At 41.0% G+C, this 23,018-nt stretch overlaps 1 protein-coding gene across 1 annotated transcript in view; it reads left to right on the forward strand.

Annotated features, from left to right (window-relative positions):
- Nucleotides 1–23,018, forward strand: part of EXOC5 (exocyst complex component 5) — a 46,557-nt gene that overhangs the window by 2,167 nt on the left and 21,372 nt on the right. The window contains exons 2-4 of the mRNA XM_073350016.2: nucleotides 13,202–13,296; nucleotides 15,807–15,954; nucleotides 17,864–18,058. Coding sequence (XP_073206117.2) covers nucleotides 13,202–13,296; nucleotides 15,807–15,954; nucleotides 17,864–18,058 — 438 coding nt within the window. The remainder of the gene's footprint in view (nucleotides 1–13,201; nucleotides 13,297–15,806; nucleotides 15,955–17,863; nucleotides 18,059–23,018) is intronic.

Consider the following 23,018-nt stretch of genomic DNA (forward strand, 5'->3'; position numbering starts at 1 on the left):
TTAGCCAGGATGGGTAAGGAATGGTGTTCCTAGCCTCTGTTTGTCAGAGAGTGGAGATGGACGGCAGGAGAGAGATCACTTGATCATTGCCAATTAGGTCAGGGGTGGGCAAACTATGGCCTGCAGGCCACATCCGGCCCGCGGGACCATCCTGCCCGGTCCCTGAGGATAGGCTTGGGAGTCTCAGGAGGCCTGTCAGGGGGTGGGGATAGGGGTCAGCGGACAGGGAGCACGGTGGGGTTGGATAGGGTGTGGGGTCCCGGGGGGTGGTTAGGGGTGGAGGTCCCGGGGCGGGGCAGTCAGGGTAGAAGGAGCAGGGTGGGTTGGATGGGTTGCGGGTTCTGACGGGGGCAGTCAGGGGGTGGGAAGTCGGAGTGGGCGGATGGGGGTGGGGGCCAGGCTGTTTGGGGAGGCACAGCTTTCCCTACCTGGCTCTCCATACCGTTTTGCAACCCTGATGTGGCCCTCGGGCCAAAAAGTTTGCCCACCCCGTGTTAGGTTCGCTCCCTCTGGGGCACCTGGCATTGGCCACTGTCGGCAGACAGGATACTGGGCTGGATGGACCTTTGGTCTGACCCAGTACGGCCGTTCTTATGTTAACATGGTTGCATTTTGCAGTGTAGCTGTTGGATATGCATAAAACACTAGGTCTTTTCTGCGTTACCAAATGGAATTTATTGTAACATGACAAAATATGGTTTGCAGTGGTGGTTTAGCTGCGTTGGTCCAAGGATATTAGAGAGCCAAGATGGGTGAGGTAATGTCTTTTATTGGACCAACTTCTATTGGTGAGAGAGACAAGCTTTCGAGCAACAAAGCACTCCTCTTCACGTGTAGGGAAGGTACTCAGAGTGTCACAGCTAAATACAAGGTGGAGCAGATTGTTTAGTATAAGCAGCTAACACATATTGTCAGAGACCATTCAAGGGGAAATGGCCTGTTAATACGCCTACAATCATAGGACAAAAAAGGGGTGGTTAGATTATTGTAATAAGCCATAAATCCAGCATCTTTAATGGGTTCATGATTTTTAGTATCTTGCAAAGTTAAGCTCCCAGGCTCATCTTTTGAAGGTGTTGTGTAGGTTTTCTTTGAGGATGAGGACTCAGAGGTCAGCTATGGAATGATGGTTTTGTGAAAAGTGTTCACCCATGGGTGACTTATTTATCTTTTATCATTTTTCTGTGCGAGTTAATTTGAGAGTGTAGTTATTGTCTGGTTTCACCCACATAGTTGTTATTGAGACATTTAGTGCACTGGATGAACTACTCCACATGTTGTGATAGGCATCTTGAAAGATATCTTGTGGGGGATATTGATCATCATAGCAATGGAGAGATGTTTTCAGGTTTTTCATCTGTTCTGGCAGGGTCTGGTGCTGCTTTGAGTTGGTCCTGTGGGGAAGTTGCTTCTGATGATGAGCTTGGAGAGGCTGAGGGGTTGTTTGAAGGCCAGAAGAGTGGGTTGGAGAAAATTTCTTTCAAGATGTGGTCCCCACTGAGTATAGGTTGTAACTGTTTAATGATACCCCATATGGGTTGCAGTGTGAGGTGTAGGTGACAACTAGGTGTGTGCAGTTGGAGTGGTTCTCTGTAGGTCATCTGTCCAGAAGATGAAAATATCATTGATGTATCTCAGGCATATCATTGCTTTTGTGGTATATTTGGCTACAAATTCTTCCTCAAAGTGGTCCATGAAGAGGATGGCATATTGGGGAGCCATCCTAGTATCCATGGCTGTTCCCATGGTTTGGTCAAAGTGTCGTTGAACGTAAAATTGTTATGTGTGAGGATGAAATGGATGAGTTTGGTGGTGTGTTTGGAGTGGTTATCTGAGTGTTGTCCATTGTCTTGTAGATATTTGAGGCAGGCAGCAATGCCGTCATTATGAGGGGGAATGGTGTGTAGGGAGGTGACATCCATGGTGCAAGGACGATGATTTGAGGGAAATTATGAATGTTGTGGAGTTTCTGGAGGAAGTCAGTTGTGTCTTGGAGGATCCTGGCCCTTTGTGCGGTGAGTAGTTTGAGGATGGTTTCTGAGTCCTGATCATCTGCCAATAAAAGTGCCATCACCAGATAAGATGGATCTGCCTAGGTTCCTTTGTTTGTGTATCTTGGGAAGCATGTGGAGGGTCCCTCAGGTGGCTTCATGGGAAATGAAGTTGTAGAGTTTCTCCTGGAGTTGTTTGTGGAAGGACTTGGTGATATCCTTAAGTTCCTGTGTAAATTGTGGTATGGGGTGTTCTTTGACTTCTTTATAGTAGGTGGTGTCAGAGAGTTGTTGTTTTGTCTTGTTAACGTAATCTCATCATGGTTGAGAACTGACATGTCTCCCCTTTGTCTGCTGGTTTGATCACTGATGATTTCAGGGACTGTGTAGCTGTCCTCTCAGTGGTAGAGAGATTGTGGTGGATGTAAAGTTTACGGATTTCACAGTCAATTTTCCTAAAGCAATCAATGTAATGATAAAGTGTGTGATTTCATCACTGTGGGGTATCCAGTCAGATGATTCTTTTTTCTCATGACTGTTGGTGGAGATGTTAGTTGTGGGTTGTCTCTTTGTTGTGAAATAATTAGTTGAGGATGGGTCTGCAAAATAATTCTTCTAATTTTCCATGTTAGTATGGTATCAGTTTCTATGGTGCGGCAGAAGTTCTGCTCCTTGGAGACTAAAGATAATTCAGCTCGGGTTAGGGATGGTCTTGATAAATGATGATGATGGGGTGTTGGGGTTCTGTGGGGTTGTGGAGTTGTTTTAGTTGGTTTTGCTTTTTGTTTTGGTGTTGGATGGCTGTCATCAGGTTTTCTGATAGGTGTTTTAGTTTTTTTGCATAATCCCCAGGTAGTTGTCCTGTTGTTGTTCTTTTCCTTCCAGTGTATGGGAGTATGTGATCATTTCTTGTTTGAGGTCGTCTCTTCTGGAGTATGTAAGGTACAAGAGATGGTTCCTCAGTTTTTCTGAAGTCCTGCTGCAGAGCTGTTCAGTGTATTTGGAGTTGTATGTAGTGATCGGAGTGTTATTGATAATGTTTTGTTTCTTGCATTTGCCCAGGAAGTAGATGTTACTGTTAAGTTTTGCTTCCTTTTTCTTTTTGTTGTGGATTTCCATTTCAGATGGCAAAATTTGGTATCTATCATGTACCAGAATTTGATATCTATATAGCAGCCATGTTGAAATTGTAGTGTGTAGATGAAGCCTTACCCTAGATACCAGGTTTGAAACATTGTTCCCTAATACAGTCTATTTTTCTGTCCACTTAAGCAAATAAGTTGTAATAGCTTTTTAAATGACTATTAGTCAATAAGCTGCTTGTGGGAACCCTCCTATTAGTGTTTAAATTTGAAAAGTGATGCATCTTATTGTGGTAATTGGGTTGAACATAAAAGAAGATGTGTTACTGCCACATTTGGGCAGACTATGTTTGAGAGCTATTTTCAACCTGATTATGTGCACTGGTGTGGACAGGGATTTAGTGAAAATTGATGAGCCGGAGTGGACGTGAAGGATCGATCTGTCTACTGAGCCAAAATAGAGTTCAGTCATGATTATGGCTGAGCTGGATTTTAACATGGTTTGATCCAGTTTGGTTCCATTTGCCCAGGCCAGACCAAACCACATTATTGCCCAATTCAACCACAGTTGTCGTTAAATCATTAAATGGTTGTTTTGGCCCTATAGATATGGTCCCATATATTGCTTTGGTGCTAGAGGGAGGTTCAAAGCTGCACAGAAAATGCCTGTTAGAGTTCATCTGATGATATCACTTTTATGGATTGGGTGCTTAGAAATGACATTTACAGTAAATGTTGTTGTTTTCTGCAACTGTGGAAAGGAAATATAAAATGCTTACTCAGCCATCAGATTGCTCTAGATACTTTTATTGCACAGCTGTTTGAGCTTTTATGTAATACTTTCCACTATTCTAATTCTTGCCAAAACAGAAGCAGCAACAGATAATTCAGTACTAATATTCTTTTTGTTGTTGATGATTAAAAGCTATGATATTTTGTTTGTTTTTAAAGAGACAGAAAGATTGGACAATGATGCTTTTTGAGCATAAGCTACAGCTCACTAACTTCTAAAATTACTATAACTGAAAGATTGGCGGGAAAACCTATTTTCTAAGTTTACTTTATGCATTGATCAATATTTTGTATTTCCCTTGTGTGTGTGTGTGTGTGTGTGTGTAACTTTCACACAACAATGGGGAGAAGAAAATGTGAATGTAAAATTACCAAAGTTGGCCAGGAGGTAAAAGGACTTGTCTGCTACATTAATGTAGTTTTAACTTGTATTAAAAATTTGATTAGATATCAAGTTGCTTTCCCTTGAAAATATTACTCCGAAGAACCAAAAAACACCCACACATATCATATTGAATGAGTTCAAATTCAGTACTGTTTGTGGGCTTGAGTCATATTATACATTATGTACTGATGTGCATTTTAGTCCCTGCAATATTCTCAAATGTAAAATGTACTGAAACCTCTCTCTCTCTCTCTCAATGAAATCTGAGCATTTACCTTGTATTCTTATGTGTCAGGTCACATGGAAAAAACTTTTATCTAAAACTGTTTGTCTGTGTGTTTAGATTGTAAGATCCATAGTATAGGAACTGCCTTGTGCAGTGCTAAGCACAGTCAAAGCTTAACAAATAGTTGAAGAATTTGACACACAAAATCGCAAGAAGACATTTCTATTCACATTACTTTAGGCTTTTTTAAAATAGTTTTTGTAAAATAAAGTAAGTTTGCAAGCTAATGAATCTTCAGGGAAAAATTATTTGAAACACACTTACTTGAGGGGAAGGAGAAACCTAGAAAGCAGTAATGTTGAAAGATTGTAGAAGCAATAGAGGTTATCACATTAGACAAACTGGCGCTTTTTTTTTTTTGGTAGCCGCCACATCTTACAATGTGATTTTTTTTTTTTTGTTTTTGGATGCATATGCAAAGATGTCACATCAAGAAAACAGGAGGTAATAGTTCTTCTCTGTGTGGCTGTGGTATGAATCACCTAGAATATTGTACTCAGTTTGGAACACTACATCACTGAATGAGGTAGCTGCAACTGGACTGCAAGCTGTTTGGGAAAGGACTTCTTACCTATATTGGAGGTGCCTAGCACATCTTTACAGAAAAAGCTCAGGGAAGAGTCACAAAATGGCTAAGAAGCTGAAGAGATTGACTTATGAAGAAAAAATTAAAATAACTATGAATAGCTTACCTAAATTATGAATAAAGATGGAAACATCTTCACAAATATTTGGATAATAAAGATCAGGGAAGGAGAGGAGTTAAATTTAGTATAATACACAGGATTTTAATTTAGAGCTAATGGGATGAATCTGAAAAAGGGGAGACAGTCTGCATACCAGTAAAAACTTTGACACTGAGATGTACTAGTTTGTGGAGAAGTCTTTCTAGAGATGTGGTGAAATCCCAGTTACTTTTGGAATTTTATAACCAGACTTGACAAAGCACTCAGACTTACTTTAGGGAGCAAATCTATATTTGAAGGGAGATTAAGTCTTTTCTATTACTAACTTCTATGAAAAGAGTGAGCAGTTTAAAAATATGAAAGTTTAAATTACTTACTTTATTTTAAACTAAGGTAAAAGTGGGAGGGATCTTTGTGTTAGGGTAAGGAATGTGTGAGGGTAAAAAATAAAAGCATTTTGGGAAAAATCTTGTCTTCACTTATTTGCTTGAAACCAAAGCCAAAATTCCAGTGTAGCTACTCAGGGCATGTCTACACTACAAACTTTTGCCTACACAAATTTTGTTGGCATAAAGCCACCACGGTTAGTATATCGCACGTGCATATGCATACTTGGCTCAAGTGTAATCACCAGGAGTGCTTGTGTCAATATACAGTGTGTAGGTATCCCACTGTGAAACTCACCACGACAAGTGCATGTCTTTTGTGAAGTTTTGGCAGTGCATGATGGGGTAGACATGGGTCACACAGGGTTAACTGGGCAGAAGGGGTCAGCTTCCCAGCATGCAACTTTCTGCATTCCATAATGTCATCTATATCCCATAATTGTTGTATTTTTTTAAATCCCATGAACTCATGTGGCTCTTCTCGCTATGTGCCATTTTTGACAGAAGCATTGAGCCTGCACAGCTCCGCACTATAGTTATGAGCATTGCAAGCACAGGGTGCATGATTCTCTAGTATTTGCAGAACCACAGGAAGTAGTCAGTCAGCAGGGAACATGGTGATTTTGTGCAGGGAAGATTGCTGTGGGACAAAGCAAGAATCAATTCAAGGTTGTTGGTGGCATTCATGGAACAGTTACTGATGGTGGAGCGCTGCTTCTGGACACGAGAAGCGAGCTCTGACTGGTGGGATTGCATCATAAAGCAGGCTTGGGATGATGAACAATGGCTGCAGAACTTCCAGATGTGAGAGGCCACCTTTCTGGCTCTGTGTGCCAAGCTCACCCCAGGCCACCAGTGCAGGGACACTAGAATGAGAGCTGCACTGACAGTGGAGAATCGTAGAATCATAGAAGTGTAGGGCTGAAAGGGACCTCAGTAGGTCATAAGTGAGTGGCGATAGCACTGTAGAAACCTGCAGTGCCAAATTGCTACCAGTAAGTGGGAAATCATTCTGGAGTTGGAAAATCTACGGTGGGGGCAGTTGTCATGCAAGTGTGCAGGGCCATGAATTGTCTCCTGCTGTGCAGGACTGTGATTCTTGGCATTATGCTGCACATAATTGATGGCTTTGCAACATTGGGGCTCCTGAACTGCGGTAGGGCAATAGATGGCACTCATATCCCTATTTTGGCACAAGATCAATTTGTCACAGAGTACAACAACAGAAAGGGCTACTTTTCTGCTATGGGGACACTGACATCAATGTTGACTGATCAGGGAAACTGCATGATACTCGCATCTTTAAGAATGCAGGACTGTTCAGAAAGCTACAGGCAGGGATTTTCTTTCCTGACTGGTGGATTACCATTAGCTATGATTGAAATGCCAGTAGTGATGTTTGGGGACCAGCCTACTCCTTGTTCCCCAGGCTCATGAAGCCATATACAGGCCAACTTGACAGTACCAAGGAAAGATTCAGCTACCAACTCAGTGGATGAAGAATGACAACTGAATGTGCTTTTGGTAGATTGAAGGTATGCTCGTGTCCTTAACTCACAAGATTGGATCTCAGTGAGAAAAACATCCCCATGGTTGTAGCTGTCTGCTGTGTACTGCATAATATTTGTGAAGCAAAGGGTGAAAATTTTTAGCCATGGCAGATGGTGGAGATGGAGCTGCTATTTGCTGAGCTTGAACAGCCAGACACAAGGGCTATTAAAAGAGTTCAACATGAAGTTATACAGCTCGGGCTTTGAACGAGCGCTTTAACAGTGAGCAACAGTAATGCACTGTGGTGTACTGTGCTGTTTTGGGGCCTGTTAGTAGCTGTTTGGTGCTTGGTGTATATCTATGAATGTTACACTGTCAATGCACCTATTAATATTGTGGTGCTTGTTGTACATGCCTCCAGCTTCCATCCAGGACACACCACGTGATCCATTGTCTCCAGCCAAGCTCTACGATACAACTGCATTTGCTCCAACCCCTCAGACAGAGACAAACACCTACAAGATCTCTATCAAGCATTCTTAAAACTACAATACCCACCTGGTGAAGTGAAAAAACAGATTGAAAGAGACAGAAGAGTACCCAGAAGTCACCTACTACGGGACAGGTCCAACAAAGAAAATAACGGAACGCCACTAACTGTCACCTTCAGCCCCCAACTAAAATCTCTCCAGCGCATCATCAAAGATTTACAACCTATCCTGAACAATGATCCCTCACTCTCACAGATCTTGGGAGACAGACCAGTCCTCGCTTACAGACAGCCCCCCAACCTCAAGCAAATACTCTCCAGCAACCACACACCACACAACAAAAACACCAACCCAGGAACCTATCCTTGCAACAAAGCCCGATGCCAACTCTGTCCACATACTTATTTAAGTGACACCATCATAGGACCTAATCACAGCCCACGCCATCAGGGGCTCATTCACCTGCACATCTACCAATGTGATATATGCCATCATGTGCCAGCAATGCCCCTCTGCCATGTACATTGGCAAAACCGGACTGTCTCTACGCAAAAGAATAAATGGACACAAATCTGACATCAGGAATCATAACATTCAAAAACTGGTAGGAGAACACTTCAGCCTCTCTGGCCACTCAATGAAAGATTTAAGGGTGGCAATTTTGCAACAGAAAAGCTTCAAAAACAGACTCCAACGAGAAACTGCTGAGCTTGAATTAATGTGCAGACTAGATACCATTAACTTGGGTTTGACTAGAGACTGGGAGTGGCTGGGTCATTACACATATTGAATCTATTTCCCTAAGTTAAGTATCCTCACACCACCTTGTCAACTGTCTAAATGGGCCATCTTGATTATCACTACAAAAGTTTTTTTTCTCCTGCTGATAAATGCTTATCTTAACTAATTAGCCTCTCACAGTTTATATGGCAACTTCCAACTTATCTGGATGTGTGTTTATATATCTTCTTACTATATGTTCCATTCTATGCATCCAATGAAGTGGGCTGTAGCTCAAGAAAGCCTATGCTCTAATAAATTTGTTAGCCTCTAAGGTGCCACAAGTACTCCTGTTCTTTTTGTTGTACAATTATGTTTATTATGCTGTTTTTTGTCACTGATCCTATGAGTTGTCACACTGTACAGTAACAAGTAAGTTGGTGTTTTCAATACCACTAGGCATTCTGCAGCATATGTTGGGAACTAATAAAGATGAATTATTTTCCAAACAATAGGATTTTACTAACCAATACAGTGCAAAAAAAATACTGTGCAAATTAAAATCAAATATGTTAAAAACTTAGGAACAGAGTTTAAGAAGGGGAAAGAATGTTCATATCCATTTTAGCTGCACATACAACAACCAGGGCGCTCTCACGTCAGTGTATGTGAAGCTGTGGTTGTCCTTAATGTCCCTTGGTATGGAGTGGTAGGGGTAGGGATGCAGCCTCTGATGCCATGTGGAATGTTGAGGGGAGTGTAGGGAGGTGCTATAATGGAGTTCTCTGGGTACTGCAGGTGAAGGTGAGCCCATGATTGTTGAACCACAAGAGTTTGCAGTTGTGTTTGCTGCTGGAGAAGCCCCACTATGTCCTGGTGCATCTCCCTATCCTTTCCTACTGTGACTCCTGAACCTTTTTTACTGTCCTCTCTTTCCTTTTCCCTACAGTCTGCATTATTTACCCCAGGTCCTCTGCTCGTGGTGTGATGCAGCACTGGCTTGCAGAATCTCACTGAATCTGTTATCCCAAGTCCTCTTCTTTCTCCTTCTTATCTCTTCTCAGGCACTCTGTGGGTGTGGAGGCCGAACCCTCAAGACTGCTACCATAGCAGCTACAAATAAACACACCCATTGTCAGTTACCATCGTCAATGGAAAGCGAAAGTTAAGATTCAGAACTCCCTTCCCTTGTTGTGCTAAAGTTTTAAGCAAGTTTTATGCTCACTGACACTTCTGCTTCAGAACGCTTGTGCACGGTGCCACTTTATGGTTGCCAACTCTCCACTATTGGCCTGGAGTCTCCAGGAATTAAAGATTAATCTTTAAAGATTATGTTGTGATTAAATCTCCAGGAATATGTCCAACCAAAATTGGCAATCCTCTGCCACTCGCAGCACCAGCCATGGTGAGAATGGCCTTCCAGGAATGAGGAAAAGGGGAGGGAATTGGTCAATTACATGAAATGACAAGTATAGGGCAACGGCACTGAATACTGGCCCCATTTTCCATAGGTGAGAGTGATTTTAGCTCATATCTCACTCCTGAGGGTGACAAAGACACAGAGCGCACAGCTGCTGCTGGTGACCTGAAGCTGCCTGGGCCTGTGTGCTGTTAGCCTGTGTACTGCAATGGTGCCTGCCGAAGTTATTGCCGACTAGTGGGGAAAGTGTCCTAGTGGAGAGGAAGAAAAAAGGCTGCCATCCCTTGAAACCTTCTGGAGAGGATAGCAGAGTACTTCCATGAAAGTTTCATTGAGATCTCTCGGGAGGATTTAAGGGACATACCTGTGTAAATAAACAAATTGCTCTACACTCCTTCACTCCCCCGCCTAACTCTACAGGGGAATGAAAAGCAGATAACTCTACTTCTTGTTTTACTGCTCCCTCTTCTAGTACAAATAAATTAATGAAAAGTCGATAGTTGTGTCATGTTAAGTTGGAGGCTCCATCAGTAAATCATTTTCATGGAAAATACATTTATACACTTCCCCCGCATTGGGCTCACCTGTGTGTGTGACTGCTGGGCCTGACTGGACTGTGGTTGAGTCTCAAACAGGTCTTGGCTCACATCATAGCTAGATCCCCCGGTTGCATATCCCTCATCATCTTCCACCACCTTCTTGTCCTCACTGTTCAATTCAGGTGCCTGTGCCTCAGGCTCCTGGGAGGTTCAGTACCAATGTAGACACAAGAACAAATGGATATAAACTGGTCATCGGGAAGTTTAGACTTCAAATTAGACGAAGGTTTCTAACCATCAGAGGAGCGAAGTTCTGGAACAGCCTTCCAAGGGAGGCAGTGGGGGCAAAAGACCTATCTGGCTTCAAGATTAAGCTCGATAAGTTTATGGAGGAGATGGTATGATGAGATAACATGATTTTGGCAATTAATTGATCTTTGACTATTTGTGGTAAATAGGCCCAATGGCCTGTGATGGGATGTTGGAGTGGAATCTGAGTTACTACAGAGAATTCTTTGCTGGGTGTCTGGCTGGTGAGTCTCGCCCACATGCTCGGGGTTCAGCTGATCCCCATATTTGGGGTTGGGAAGGAATTTTCCTCCAGGGCAGATTGGAAGAGGCCCTGGAGGTTTTTTGCCTTCCTCGGCAGTGTGGGGCACTTGCTGGAGGATTCTCTGCACCTTGAAGTCTTTAAACCATGATTTGAGGACTTCAATAGCTCAGACATAGGTGAGAGGTTTATTGCAGGAGTGGGTGGGTGAGATTCTGTGGCTTGTGTGGTGCAGGAGGTCAGACTAGATGATCATAATGGTCCCTTCTGACCTTAAAGTCTGTGAGTCTATGAAGTATCAATGGTGGTCTGTGGGGTGGTGATGGGGTCTCTGCCAAGTATGGTATGCAGCTTTTTGTAAAAGCGGAGTTCTGCGGCTCAGCACCAGATCAGCTATTGGCTTCCAGTATGACTGCTGCAGTTCCTTCACGTTCACGCACAATTTGCTTATAGATGTCCACATTTCTACTGCTGGTCTGTAGCTGTGCCTGTAAAGCCTCTTCTCCCCACAGGCCCAGGAGATCCAATATCGTAGAATATCAGGGTTGGAAGGGATCTCAGGAGGTCATCTAGTCCAACCCCCTGCTCAAAGCAGGACCAATCCCCAACAAAATATCTCCTGTCTACTCCAAGCAAGCTCATCCAGATCCTTTAGCTGGCATGCTCAGCTAGTTATACACAATAATGGAGACTGCTAGGTGTGCTTGCCCAACTGGACAGTCATTTCAAAGCATTTCAAAAATTTGTGAAGCTTTAAAACCATAGTGGTGGGGATTGACTGCTGGTCTCCATGACCCTGAGCAGTGGAGTTCATTGTAAGCAGAGCGGTCAGTGTCGGGCACTGTGGAACAGTTGCTGGAGGACTGTTAGGATCGACAAAGGTAGTGCAGTGTTTGTGCTCACACTGCATCAACCTCTGTATATTGACCATGGCACAACGCTGGTTGGGGCGGTGATGTTACTGTTACTGCATTGCTGTAAGGGGACGCTTACATCAGTGGGAGACGCATTTAAGTGAAGACACGTGCACAACTTGGTCGCTGCAAGGTGGCTTATGTCAACTGAATTTTGTAATATAGATCACGCCTCGAACTTGAAAGGCAAAGGCTCCTAACTCACAGTATCACTTAAGTGCCATGTGGGAGGGGAGGAGCTTGTGTGTTCTGTCAGATGACACATTTCAACATGTAAAGTCTGTGTCAGTGTATTAAAATGTGTATTTAGAGCTTTTCTTTTTTCTTCTGGATAGGTCACAGCATTACTCTGGTCAGAATTTTGGGAGTTGCTATTTAAAGTCTTGGACTAGTGCCAAAATAACTTAGCTAGTTTGAGCAACCAGAAATCATTTTAATGTGTCTGATGAACTAATAGTTGGAAAGCAGACATTTCTATTTCAAGTATCAAACATTAAAATTCTACTTTCCTTCTACTTTTGTTCTGACTCTATTTGAGTGACTATTTCAAGATATGTTAGTATCCGATGAAGTGAGCTGTAGCTCACGAAAGCTCATGCTCAAATAAATTGGTTAGTTTCTAAGGTGCCACAAGTACTCCTTTTCTTTTTTAGAACTAATACTATACATCATCTGAAAGCTTTCAAATGGGATAAGGGAAGATCCTGATCCTATGTATGTTACTGGGCCCATAAAGGGTTAATGTTGAACTCTTGGGATTCATGAGACTGTGGCTGCTAATATAGCACTGGGGTAGAAATGGTGAGTAATATACTGATTTAAAGGAGGGTGGGTGTCACTAAATTGTGTATTTTTCAATATTTTTTATAAGAGAATTGCAAGTTTTAGTTAGTGGGAACTGCATCTTAATCGAATGAATGGAGAAATAATCTGTCTTCCCTCCCATTCACTGTTGCGTAACGTCTCTGGTAGGTACAGCATTTGTTTTTATGGGAAAGTTATTTTAGTAAATTTGTATTTTAGCTGTCCAAGTATGTTGTCCTTTTTAAAAAATGATAATTGGCATTCTCTGCTTTTGTTGAAATTAATCACACTGTCCACTTTGCTCTTCTTTGTATCCTTCCCTTCCCTCCCCTCTGGTCTTTTTGTCTCCTCTGGAAACAAGAAGAGCCAGCACCCTGTTAACAGTTAGCTCTTCGCAGACCACCAGCAATTGTTCTGTGGATCACCAGTAGCGCACAGACCATAGTTTGGCAATCTTTGAATTAGATGTTCAGTATACCATTCTTATATGGTTTGTAGATTTGTAGATTAAATATATAAACAAGAAAGGTGATGGTTACTGTCAACACTGTGTATGGCCTTTATTGCAACAGAGTTTTTAACGACTTTCGTAATGATGTGAAAACTGCAACTTAGTAAATTACCCACTGTGGCACATTGTAAAGAGTCTTTATTCTGTGTCTAGGAGCCTTTTGTGGCAGATGAGTACATTGAACGCCTGGCATGGCGAACTCCTGGAGGAGGTTCCAGAGGTGGCGCAGAAGCTTTTGATCCCAAAAGGTAAATGAAAATGTATAATTTGTTTTAACAATCTTTAATTATTCAGATTGTTTTTTACATCTGTAGCAGAGCTATGTGCAGTGTCGGCATGTATCCAAGAAGATCTCCAACTGGGAGAATTGCTAAAATATGTGACCACAAGCCAGATTTTTAATGAACTTTCAGAACAATTTTATTTAGGGAAAAAAATATAGCAGTAAGAAATGAGCAGGGAAATCCCTTTTTAAATAAAAGGGAATGGCTTCTACTTGGCCTCATGCTTTGACAGTGGTAATTTTTTTCCAGTCAAAAGGAGAGGTGGGTTGAGGAGTGTCCTTAGGCAACAAGGCCAGCCTTCTTTTTCATGTGTTAATAACTTTAATCACCAAGTAAAGTCAATTAAGTAAAAATTCTATGCAGCAATACCCTTGGGGGGCAGGGGAGTGAAAATATTCTGTACCACTTTGTTTTTTTATACGGTGGAGCATTGTTGTCTCAGCATCTTCCACAAAATATTCATATTCATTTGTTACCCTGGTTAGCATGGGGAAGACCATGTTGGCTTAAGCAATTTTGATTTTCTGATATGTTGAAAAGAATCCATGTTTCAATCAGTGCTGTTCATTATGACTTTACTCTCACCAGTGCTGTTCTTAAAGCCATCACTGACTAGAGTATGAGTATTTTGGGGGTGGGTGGGTGTCCCTTCTTCCTTTTTTAGTCACAATTTAGGAGTGCTCAGTAGGACTCAATTTAGGGTATACCTAAATTAACTTGGATTAAGTTAGAGCACAATAGCTATTCCTGAATAATTCCATGTGTGAATACCCACATTCTGGATTAAGTGTTCTACAGTAGATCAAGCTAAAGAGGAACAAGACACTCTTATTCCACAATAAGAATGTCTGCACATGGAATTAGATATCTCCACATGTGGACAAGCCCATTCTAGCCAGAGGTACATATGAAAGACCAAGATAGAGGCTTCATTAATAAGGTTCAGTGACAACCCCCTAGTGAGAAGCCCAGTCCTTTAGACATAAGAGAGGCCATACTGGGTCAGATTCAACATCCATCTAACCCAGTATCCTGTCTTCCGACAGTGACCAATGGCAGGTGCTTCAGAGGGAATGAACAGAACAGGTAATCATCCCATGTTGCCCATTTCCAGCTTCTGGCAAACAGAGGTGAGGGACACCATCCCTGCCCATCCTGGCTAATAGCCACTGATAGACCTATCCTCCATGACAGCTGGAGCAGTTGGGATGGGGGTTTCTAGAATGGTCCTGTCCCTGGAATTAGACTTGAGAACTGAAGTCACCCATTGAAATGAATGGAAGAGGTTCACACTTCTGAGTCATTATTTTTAAACAGTAGTCATTGTGTCAGTGGTTTACGTTCAGGCCACATTTTAAAGATTACTTTCATAACCATAAGCTTAGATTTTCAAGAATAATAACGTGGCAGCATTACCATATTGCCCATGGTGGGTAAGTTTCATGAACTTCTGCACAATCTAACATTTAATAAGTTAAGATTTTTTTTTTTTTTAGTCCTTACAGTTACAATGATGGCTTTTGAAATGTGAACAGTATATAAACTAATGCACTGTACTGCTTCTGCTCATAACTTTGTGAAGCTGCAGTTAAGTGAAAGCTGGTCAGTCTTAGCAGCAGTAAACACTGACATTCAGACCAGTGGGAGCAGTGGTGAAACTGACAAGAATCAGGTCAGTTTCATGCAGCTGCTTGATGGAAAAGCTATAAGCCTCAGAGGAGGTAGGCTCTGGAGCTACTCACTGGAAGGAGGCACAGGAAGGGTAGAATAGCAGAGCCACTCTTCCTTCACTTCACAGTTGCCTGGAGACTCTTTGGGATGGAAGAAGTGAGCAGAGAGTGTGTGCTCCTTCTCCCTTCTAGTAGTTGGATCAGGTTGGAAGGGCTTCAAATTATTTGGACACTTACTCGCCAGAGGCTAATATGAAAAAGTGGATCCTCCAAACAGGGTCCAGGAACAGCATCCTGGAAGAAATGCCATCACCTTCTCCTCGGCTAATCCAGCATTTCCCCAGATGCAGAGTTCCCTGATCTTTCATTTGTCTTTTGTTATTAGGGTTAGTCCTGTGACTGTTTTATTCCTTACATTTTTCACCTTGGTGAGAAGGCCTAGTGTTTGTCTACATTAGGAATTTTTGCACTGGTGCAAGAAAACCATTGTAAAAATCCCTAATGGAGACAAGTCCTTGGGCTAGTAAGTGCCTGGCAATTTTTTTCCAAGCTGCTATATCTATATCTATATAAAAATATGAAATGCACAGGTGTAAGAGCTATAAATGTAATTTAAAAAAAAGCCAGAAGCTTCAATTCTACAGAGATTGATACCTTAGGTTCAATCACTAGCCAAAGAAAGCTTCCCACTTCCTGCAGATGAGTGGGTTTCTTAGGCCTGTGGCTTTAATACGTTTTTACTGTAGTAAGATAAACCTTTTCATACTAAAATCTGCTTTATCAAATCATCATTTTTTAAATCAGATTATTAGAAGAATTTGTAAATCATATCCAAGAACTACAGGTAATGGATGAAAGGATTCAAAGAAAGGTGGAGAAGTTAGAACAGCATTGCCAGAAAGAAGCCAAGGAATTTGCCAAGAAAGTACAAGAGCTGCAGAAAAGCAACCAGGTAAGAACTAAGGTGTATAGTCAGTATTAAATTATAAAAGCTATTGAAAAATGTGTTATCCTATACAAAAATTCTCAATACTGTGGGACCATAATTTGCAATCAGATCTCTGTAAACAGTTCTCTTTTAAAAAAAAAAAAAAAAAAAAAAAGTGTGTGTGTGTGTCTTAGTCTTATATGTAAAACAGGTCTTTACTTCAGGGATTTCTGGGCTCTTCAACCCCTGCGGGAGGTATTGGCAACTGCTGGGGTTCTCATGAAGGCCGTATGTTCAGTCGCTGTGCGAGTAGCTTTAGCAAGACCAGCTCCTCTTCGTTCCTTGCTGGGAGCCTCTGCAACAAAACCAAGAGCTAGGAATTCCTCCCCGTTCTCCTGGGAGTTGTTGGCAACTATCTACTGGGGAGAGGACTAAATGGGAGGAAAATAATCTTTTAAATGCAGTACTTAAACTGTAGTTGCTAATGGCTATGTACTAGAGTGAAACCCATTTATAGTGGAGTGAAGCTTTGTTGAGTAGCAAACCCTGCACTGCTTTCTACAATGTATGAGGACTGGTATGTTTCCACAGTGAAGTGAGTGCAAGGGCCAGGTACCAATAGTCAGCCAGCCATGTCAAGTATTTGGAGCATAATTATGTAAGAATTAAAATAGTGATAAACAAGAGTCACCACTGCTATTGAGCTGCTCAGGAACATGCAGAACACAAGGTAGGGGTATCTTTCTGTCAATGTGTGCAACTCATTGCCATGGAATGTTGTGAAGGCTAAAAGCATAACTGGGTTAAAAAAAGAATTAGATAGCCATTAATGGACCTGTCAATGAATTTATTAGCCAAGATGTTCAGGGATGCAACCCTGAACCCACCATGCTCTGGGTATCCCTAAACCTCTGACTGCGAGAAGGTGGTTTTGCCAGTCTTGTTCAGTTACTTCCCTTTGAATCATCTGGCACTGACCATTATCAGAAGATAGGATACTGGGTTATTATGGGCATTCTTATGTCTTCACAAATCCAAATTTTGGGTGCTAGTCTGGGATGTGAGTATCAGTCAACTAAGAATAAAATTATAAAATGTGAATCTTATTTGCAATATCTTATGCATAACTGAAAACGTTCATTTTCAAACCATATACATACGAAGTCTGTATGGATGTGTGTGGATTTGGCCCCATATCTTTTAGCATAGAGAAAGACAAAGTTTGAGCATAGACAAAGACAATACACATTTGTAACTAAAGTCACATCTAGTTTTGGTACTTTACAAGTTATTTTTGGTATTTTACATAAATATCTCTGCTAAAAGATATGGGTCCAGGTCCTCAGCTGGTGAAAATCAACATAGCTTCACTGATTTCAGTAGAGCTACATCAGTTTACATCAGCTGAGCATTGGGCCACGACCTGTTTTATTAGTTTTAAAATACTAAAATTCCAGGTCGGATTATAGACTATTGCCTTTCATCTTCACTGTTTGCTTATATCAGTGTTTCTCAACCTATTTACCATTGTGGGCTGCATTGGCAGCTCATTGTGTTATGTGGGCTGAATCCACACGATATATATACTACCTGTATGGCTCTGAGGATGTCACATGGGCCACAGCTGTGTGCTGATTGGGCTGGAAACCAGCCATGGGTTGAGAACCACTGGGTTATATGGCTCTTCACTTACTTGCTTTACACTTTTCTGAACACTGGGCAACTAGAGGTACACTCTAAATGAATCATATATCTCTTTTCCCATCACAGGAGTTGTCTCTCCTGCTCTGAGAGCACTGAGCTTGTAATTTAGGTGTCCAGTTTGGTTTGCTTGTCATTCTGACTGATACTAGATAGAATCGATTGTTTACTTTTTTTAAGTACAGTAAGTGGAAAAATTGGGTATTTTATAGGCATGTCTGTGTTCTCCCAGGTTGCCTTCCAACATTTCCAAGAACTAGATGAGCACATCAGCTATGTAGCAACTAAGGTCTGTCACCTTGGTGACCAACTGGAGGGGGTAAACACGCCACGGCAACGGGCTGTGGAGGCTCAGAAACTGATGAAATACTTTAATGAGTTTCTGGATGGAGAGCTGAAGTCTGATGTTTTTACAAACTCTGAAAAGGTAAGAGCTGTCAGCGGGATAAAAGCAGTTCAAAGCAATAAGCAGTGCTGCCCTAATTACAAGCTGCTACCATGACTTACCATGGTCAAACTTCAAACCAGTGAGTGACTGACTTCTTAAAGTTTCATTGTTCTGAAATGTAAATTAACAACACTAGCCTGCAGATTGCTGATAAAGCATTTGTATTCAGTGATTCTTAATTTGGCAGTGTTGGCATTTTTCATTTTATGAAATTATAAGAGATTTGAAAAATGCTGAGAGGGCAGCTTTAGAATGCACACAGAAATCTCTTGCTTTTTTTCTTTGAACCCCTCCCTCACTTCAATTCTACCCAATAATCCATAAAGTTTTTGAACACAACTTCTGAGATTTTGTTGTGCTGGGCCAGTTTACTGGCTGTGGATACTTGTAATTGGAGTGTCCTTTTGGGCTACGTACAGCATATGGTGGTGTGTTCTCTCCCCTCACCAAGATTTGGGCGAATTAGGCATGAAAGCTGAGTTACTTCTTAAAAGAACTGAAAAGAAGAAAGTTTCTAGTTGTCCTTCCTTACAAAGATCACTGTGAAAGCATAAATCAGTATAAACTGACCAGTGGGACTGAAAGGAACAAACTGCAGAAGTGGAGCCCAGCTGCTGCAGGAAACAGTATACAGAGAGAACTCCATGCAGTATGTAAAATGAATGTTACATTTGAGATGTATCCCAAAGAATCATCACACTAACCCAAATTACTGTGCATGGTGTGCATGGTGGATAGGAGTTGCTACATTTGGGATGGCAAAAATTAATTTTGCAGGCCTGGCAAAAATGTTAAGGATGGCTGGCTCTACTTGAAATACATCGTGTAGGAGAGATGTGAGTCATAGCTCAGTGTTAATAGTCATCCCCTTACTGCTTAGCTGAAAACATATCATAAGGAAATTAAAAACTAACCATTTCATATGTCCATACTCCGTAGCAGCCAGTTGCACAGTGTTGTTTGAATCATTGTGGGTATACAGTAATTGGTGGTTGGTACTCAGCATTAATCAGTGAGATTGTGTGAAAAAGTGCTCCTGTCTTTCAAGAAAAATGAGAAGTGGTTTAAAGTTTAAATAAATAAATAAATAAATAAAAAGCATCACAAGCAGGCAAAACCTTTTCCAGATCTGTATATAAAAGTTATTTGTCAAAATGTTGTAACTTTCTAAGCTAGACACAAATAAAACTTGCATACATTTTTTTAAAAAGGTGCTTACCATTCTCCCCCATATAAAATCCCATGTAGTAACATGGGATTTAAATAGAACAGCGCAGGTTAGAATAGTTACTTTTCAGCCTACTACAGTAAGTGTCATTGTTAAGTAGCTAGTATTTTCATGCCGTTTATAATTAGAAGTTCCGTAGCACTTTCCACTGGAAGATCCCAAAATATTTGAATAGATTTTTAAGGTGGAGAAAGGATTTGACGAACATGAATTAATTTTAACACCACCTGGTGAAGTAGGATCCACATCTTACAGATGTGGGTGTGAAGGAGAGAAATGAGGCAGAGGCCAAACTATTTGTTTTAGGCCACAAAGGAAGCCTGTGGCAGAGCTGGGAGTAAAAACTAGGTTTTCTAGGTACAAGTAATCCTATGTAGATACCATGTAAGTCTGGTGCTTGCATATTGATTGTGCTCTGTAACTTTAACATTACTTCCTAATTCAAATCATAAATAGAGATAATGTTTATAGGAATAAGGGAGAACCTGCTTAGATATATGCTTTACCATCACCCTGTACCCACAACAATTTAAGTCCAATTCTGTGTGCGCTCTAAAAATAAAATATCAATAGTTTTGTCTGTTATATGATCTTAGAGGCCAAATGTCTTTGTACGTATCACTGCTAATGGCACCTCCTGGGTTGCCCTTGCATTATCCCCACATAAGTGCAGGGTTTACTCTAACATTTTTACCACAGTTAAAATAATTTCTTTCTTGGACACTTAATGATTGTGCCTTGGTGATTTCCCTGTAAATAAGTAAACCTTATTGCCTTATTGACCTCATGCTTCCAAATTCTTTCCTGAAGTTGGATTTTTTTCTCTTTTCTACGTTTGGATTGTTCTTTCAATCTTGCCACTTTTTAACTACTCTGCATAATTCTCCCACATTTTTATTTCTGTAATATTGTATCTCTGCTTTGCAGTCTCTTCCCCAAACTGTATGTATCCAATTTCTTCAGCCTCTTTATGAAGGCATATCTTCTGTTCCTCATCACTTCTGTTGCCCTGCTTTCGAGGGAATGGTTAACCAATCCTCTTTCTGTAATGAGAAGCCTATAAGTGAGCAAAGTGCTCCAGATGTCACTTTTCTAAAGATGGATAAAATAATCACCTTCTTAGTTTTATCAGATATACCCAGATTAGTGTTTGCTCTTTATGCGACATCATTGCACCATGTGCTCATGTTTAATGTGTTTGCTGTCATCTTCAAATCCTTCTCTGCATTACTGCTCTGTAATCAGCATTTTGCTGTTTTGTCCTTTACATGGATTAAAATATATTACCTTGAATTATTTATTAAAACTTCCTCCTGTTTATCTCAGTCCATATTTTTCTAAATTCTTTAGGTACTTCTAGTCTTTAACTTTTTTTTTTATAGCATCTGTATTTATTTAGATTTAACACAGTTCATTGAGGTCTGATTTAATTAAAAACTAAATATGTGGATTGAAGTAGAAGCCATGGAAAATTGATTTGTTATGGCTGTATTGTACACAGGTGTTATTGAATTCTGGACCTTCGCTTAAGAAGTTGGTTAATTGTGCAAAAATAAAAATATTTGTATGATTGTAGTGCCTACGAGCCCTCTCCCAGCTCACAAGAACAGAACTGGCAGGGAGACCACATGATGATCATATCTCCTTAATCCTGTCAAATCTAGCATCATTGTTTTGTTGGTGGTTTTAACTAGGGCTGTCAGTTAATCACAGTTAACTCGCAATTAACTACAAAAAAATTAATCGTGATTAATCGCACTGTTAAACAATAAAATGCCAATTGAAATTTATTAAATATTTCTGGATGTTTTTCTACATTTTCAAATATATCTATTTCAGTTACAACACAGAATAAAAACTGTACGGTGCTCACTTCATATTTTTGATTACAAATATTTGCACTGTAAAAATGATAAAATAAATAGTATTTTTCAGTTCACCTCATACAAGTACTGTAGTGCCATCTCTTTATCATGAAAGTGCAACTTATAAATGTAGGTTTTTTTGTTAGATTCATAGATATTAAGGTCAGAAAGGATCATTATGATCACCTAGTCTGACCTCCTGGACAATGCAGGCCACAGAATCTTACCCACCCATTCCTGCGATAAACCTCTCACCTATGTCTAAACTATTGAAATCCTCAAATCATGGTTTAAAGACTTCAAGGTGTAGAGAATCCTCCAGCAAGTGACCCATGCCCTATGCTACAGAGAAAGGCAAAAAACCCCCAGGGCCTCTTCCAATCTGCCCTGGAGGAAAATTCCTTCCTGATCCCAAATATGGCGATCAGCTGAACCCTGAGCATATGGGCAAGATTCACCAGCCAGATACCCAGCAAATCATAGAATATCAGGGTTGGAAGGGACCTCAGGAGGTCATCTAGTCCAACCCCCTGCTCAAAGCAGGACCAATCCCCAACTAAATCATCCCAGCCAGGGCTTTGTCAAGCCTGACCTTAAAAATATCTAAGGAAGGAGATTCCACCACCTCCCTAGGCAACGCATTCCAGTGTTTCACCACCCTCCTAGTGAAAAAGTTTTTCCTAATATCCAACCTAAACCTCCCCCACTGCAACTTGAGACCATTACTCCTTGTTTGTCATCAGCTACCACTGAGAACAGTCTAGATCCATCCTCTTTAGAACCCCCTTTCAGGGAGTAGAAAGCAGCTATCAAGCAAAGAATTCTCTATAGGAACACAGATCCCACCCCATCTAACATCCCATCACAGGCCATTGAGCCTATTTACCATGAATATTTAAAGATCAATTAATTGCCAAAATCATGTTATCCCATCATACCATCTTCTTTAGAGCCTACAAGTAAACTCAGTTCTCCTACTTGTTAAGCCAATCGCTAAGACAAACAAGTTTGTTTATATTTATGGGAGATAATGCTGCCCTCTTCTTACTTACAATGTCACCTGAAAGTGAGAACAGGTGTTCACATGGCACTGTTGTAGCTGGCATTGCAAGATATTTGAGCCAGGTGCACTAAAGATTCATATGCCTCTTCATGCTTCAGCCATCATTCTAGAGGACATGCTTCCATTTTGATGACACTCGTTTAAAAAAAATGCATTAATTAAATTTGTGACTGAACTCCTTGGGGGAAAATTGTATGTCTCCTGCTCTGTTTTACCTGCATCCTGCCATATATTTCATGTTATAGCAGTCTTGGAGGATGACCCAGCACATGTTGTTCATTTTAAGAATATTTTCACTGCAAATTTGACAAAATGCAAAGAAGATGCCAATGTGAAATTTCTAAAGATAGCTACAGCTCTCGACCCAAGGTTTAAGAATCTGAAGTGCCTTCCAAAATCTGAGAGGGACGAGGTTGGAGCATGCTTTCAGAAGTCTTAAGAGCAACACTCTGATGTGGAAACTACAGAACCCAAGCCACTAAAAAAGAAATCAACCTTCTGCTGGTGGCATCTGACTCAGATGATGAAAATGAACATGCGTCGGTCTGCACTGCTTTGGATCATTATAAACTCATCATCAGCATGGATGCATGTCCTCTGGAATGGTGGTTGAAGAATGAAGGGACATATGAATCTTTAGTGCATCCGGCACGTAACTATCTTGCAACACCAGCTACAACAGTGCCATGCAAATGCCTGTTCTCACTTTCAGGTGACATTGTGAACAAGAAGTAGGCAGTATTATCTCCTGCAAATGTAAACAAACTTGTTTGTCTGAGCAAT

The sequence above is a fragment of the Lepidochelys kempii genome, chromosome 6 (assembly GCF_965140285.1).
Source record: "Lepidochelys kempii isolate rLepKem1 chromosome 6, rLepKem1.hap1, whole genome shotgun sequence".
NCBI classification, from domain to species: Eukaryota; Metazoa; Chordata; order Testudines; family Cheloniidae; genus Lepidochelys; species Lepidochelys kempii.